General features: G+C 55.9%; 1 protein-coding gene across 1 annotated transcript in view; it reads left to right on the top strand.

Moving 5' to 3' along the window:
- The window catches only part of LOC103369983 (receptor-type tyrosine-protein phosphatase O-like), a 32,494-nt gene that overhangs the window by 15,198 nt on the left and 13,898 nt on the right, over positions 1-3,398 (top strand). The window contains exons 5-11 of the mRNA XM_008298859.1: positions 50-571; positions 674-835; positions 949-1,145; positions 1,379-1,499; positions 1,577-1,770; positions 1,851-1,962; positions 2,097-2,297. Coding sequence (XP_008297081.1) covers positions 50-571; positions 674-835; positions 949-1,145; positions 1,379-1,499; positions 1,577-1,770; positions 1,851-1,962; positions 2,097-2,297 — 1,509 coding nt within the window. The remainder of the gene's footprint in view (positions 1-49; positions 572-673; positions 836-948; positions 1,146-1,378; positions 1,500-1,576; positions 1,771-1,850; positions 1,963-2,096; positions 2,298-3,398) is intronic.

Here is a 3,398-nt window from a genome sequence, read left to right as displayed (position 1 = left end):
TTAGCTTATCCCATGAGGATAATAAATCGTGAACCTGTCTGCTCCACAGTGCCCTTCCCTCCCCTGAACATCTCCCATAAGATCATCCACCTGAGTCAGAGGGCTGCAGGTGAAGCTCCCAACATGGCTCCTTCGGCGGCGGCGACCCTCCAAACGTCCCGTCACGCCAGAGACGTCCCTCTGCTGGAGGAGCGTGAGGAGGAGGAGGAGGAGGTGCAGCCGGAGGAGGAGAACATGTCCGAGGAGGCGGTGACCTCCAGCCCCTTTAACTCCACCCACGACCTGACGGGCAGCAGCGCCGGCGTCACCGCTAACGGCAGCCAGCCGGAGGAGGCGGAGCCTCAGAACTACTGGCTGGACCCGACGGAGCCGTCTGCGGCCGACGAGGAGTTCGTGAACGCCGTGGTGTCGGAGTACGAGGACTCCAACGAGCCGGGCTCGGCCATGGGGCTCCAACCAGAACCCTCGGTCCTGCCCACCAGGCTGCTGCCCGTCCTGCTGGAGCTCCGCTGGCTGCCGCCGAGACCCCCGACCAGCCACGACGGCTTCAACGTCTACGTCTACAGGGACGGTGGGTGACGGACCGACTCACCGGGTCGTATAAACTCGGGATTCTTCTTCCCTTCATCTGTCTCTGTGGCTGTTCTGAAAGTCCACTTCCTCCGTTTTACAGGAAACTCGACAGAAACTGCGACCGTAGACGAAAACACTCACGAGTTCTTCACCGAGTTAACGGAGCCGGGGACCTACCGAGTCCAGGTCACCACGCTGAGCTCATCCGGAGACTGTGAGGCCCGAGAGAGCAGCGCCGACACCGGCTTCACCTTCTACCTCAGTACGTCCACCAGAACCTGTTCTGGGTCCAGATCTACAGCTGTGACCTTACTGGTCACGTCCTGTAGATGTCATGATGTAGCTCCTGAAGTTTCTTCCTCTGATTGACTTCAGGTCCTGGCGGTGAGCTGCTGGAGGAGCTCCGGGAGCGTCCTCAGTCTGTCAGCGTCCGACTGCTGGACTCCAGCACCGCCGCCGTCTCCTGGGCGCCGCCCGTCCAGAACCACAACGGCAGCCTGGTGTCGGTGGTTTCTACCACCTGCCTGAAGCCGAGCCTGAGCCAGAGGATGGAGAACACCTACTGCAGCGAGGTAGGTCCATCCACCACAAAGTCCATGTTCAGTCTCCAGTGACTCCAGAACTCTGGATCTTCTCTGATGGAACCACTGAATCTTGATCATAAACCATCCTGTGTTTGGTTCTTTCATAGATTTATTTCAGTTCTTCTGGAGACATGACTGAACCTTCTGGACCATACGTACTAACATCTTTTGTTCTCACCTGTGCGTCCACAACGTGTTTCCTTCTCGTGTGTTCTTCTCAGGAGAACTCTACGAGTGACATCATCAGCAACCTGACGCCCGGTGCTCAGTACCGGGTCGTGGTCTACCACACCAACGGGCCGCTGATCAGCCCTCCGTCGGAGCCCGTCATCATCGACATCGGTGATTAGCTCGTTCTTCTCCTGGCAGCTTCCTGTTGTGGTTTGGCCTTCAGGTGACTCAGACAGGTGTGTGTTCAGAGCCCACAGGTGTGCGCGACCTGACGGTGTACCCGCTGTGCCCGACGGCGGTCATCCTCAGCTGGCAGCGTCCGTACCACGTGGCCTTCAGGAAGTACGTCCTGCAGAGCTTCTTCTTCAACCCGGTCACGCTGGCCTCCGAGTGGACCACCTACTACGAGATCGCCGCCACCGCCTCCGTCATCACCTCCGTGGTAACGCCGCCGCCGCCGCTGCTACCGGCCGTCGCCAGGTTTGGTTCTGGAGGCGACGCTAACTGTGTGTTTTCTCTCAGAGGGTGACCGACCTGCTGCCGGCCTGGTACTACAACTTCCGTGTTTCCATGGTGACGTGGGGCGACCCGCCGCTCAGCTGCTGCGACAGCTCCACCGTTAGCTTCGTCTCAGGTACGCGCTCACCTGGATGTGTTTAGCTAACGGCGCCATGACGGAGACTCTGGAGGACTTCCTGTTTCAGAGCAGACTGAGGAACTAGTCACTGGTTCTAGTTCTAGTTAACTAACCGGCGTCTCGTCCTGCAGCTCCGGAGGCGCCCCACATCTCCTCGGTGGACTACTCTCACGGGGTTCTGTACGTCCGCTGGACCTACGGCGAGCTCTTCATCGACCTGTCGCACTCCAGGATGCTGCACTGGCAGGTGGTGGCCGTCGGCAAGAAGGGCCCCAAGAGGAGCTACTCAGTGGCCGTGAGTCCTCCAGAGTCCTGGACCTCGGTCCGGTCCGGTCCGGTCAGGTGTCTGGTGTCATGTCGAGTCTGTTTAGTTCTAGTTTGTTGCTTTCTGTCAGGTTGGTGTGTTTCTGTCGTCCTTTGGGACACTTTCTGTGATCTTGTGTCGGTTTGTGTTTCTGTGACTTTGAGGTCGTTTTACTTCCTGTTTGTGTTGTTTGTTTGTCTTATTTGTGTTGTTTGTTTGTCTTATTTGTGTTGTTGTGTCTTTTGGACCCTACTCTCTCCTCTCTATCTGTTTATGTCGCCTTTCATTCCTGTTTGTCTCGTTGTTCTTGTTCTGCGGCTGTTCTTCGTTGTGTCTCGTGTCTGTCCTCTGCCAGCTCGTGTCGCCTTTTTGTTCCGGTTTTGGGTCCCTACAGGTCGGTAATCACACACCTGAGCAGCAGAACCCGGCGCTGGATGCTGTTAATTCTTCCACCAAACAATCACTAAACAGACTAAACAAGGATTGGAGGATTTAGGGTTATTTATAGTTTGTTTTGGAGGCAGATTAAATCATGTTTGGGGAAAACACCTGCAGAAGGTCAGAGCACAGGAAGCAGCCGACCTTCAGAGTTAAAGTCTGAGTCTGGTCGATGTGATGAAGGAGAAACTGAAGCAGTGAAACAATCTGTGACCTGCTGGTGGAACAGAACCGCTGCGAGAAAACAAAGTCATGTTCCAGAAGTTCTTTGTGTTTTTTAAATGTCGAAACAGAAAAAACTAAAAGGATCAGTGGGTCACAGCCGTAGATCCACATCAGGACTCACCTGGTCTGACCTGCTGAACATGTTCTCATCCACAGACGCTACAGGTTCCCATGTTCCCTGAACGCCCCACACAGCGGGCTGCGCTAGCTGCTGCTGGCTTCAACAGAGTGGACCAGGAGGTTCTGGTGTCGGATCGGTCCAGGATGAAACCCACTCATTGTTTTATTCACCCTAACAAACAGCTTCGCTCCGTTTGTCGTGAGAAGACCTCGTGTCTGAGCGACAACACCGACGTAACCAAAGTTCTGCTTCCACCACTGAGGCAGCTTCCTGCTCATGGTCGTCATGACGACGCCGATAGGGCCGCTTCATGGTCGTCATGACGACGCCGATAGGGCCGCTTCA

This window comes from Stegastes partitus, unplaced genomic scaffold (assembly GCF_000690725.1).
Source record: "Stegastes partitus isolate 25-593 unplaced genomic scaffold, Stegastes_partitus-1.0.2 Scaffold1357, whole genome shotgun sequence".
Taxonomy (NCBI): domain Eukaryota; kingdom Metazoa; phylum Chordata; class Actinopteri; family Pomacentridae; genus Stegastes; species Stegastes partitus.
This window is presented reverse-complemented; position numbering and strand designations above follow the sequence as displayed.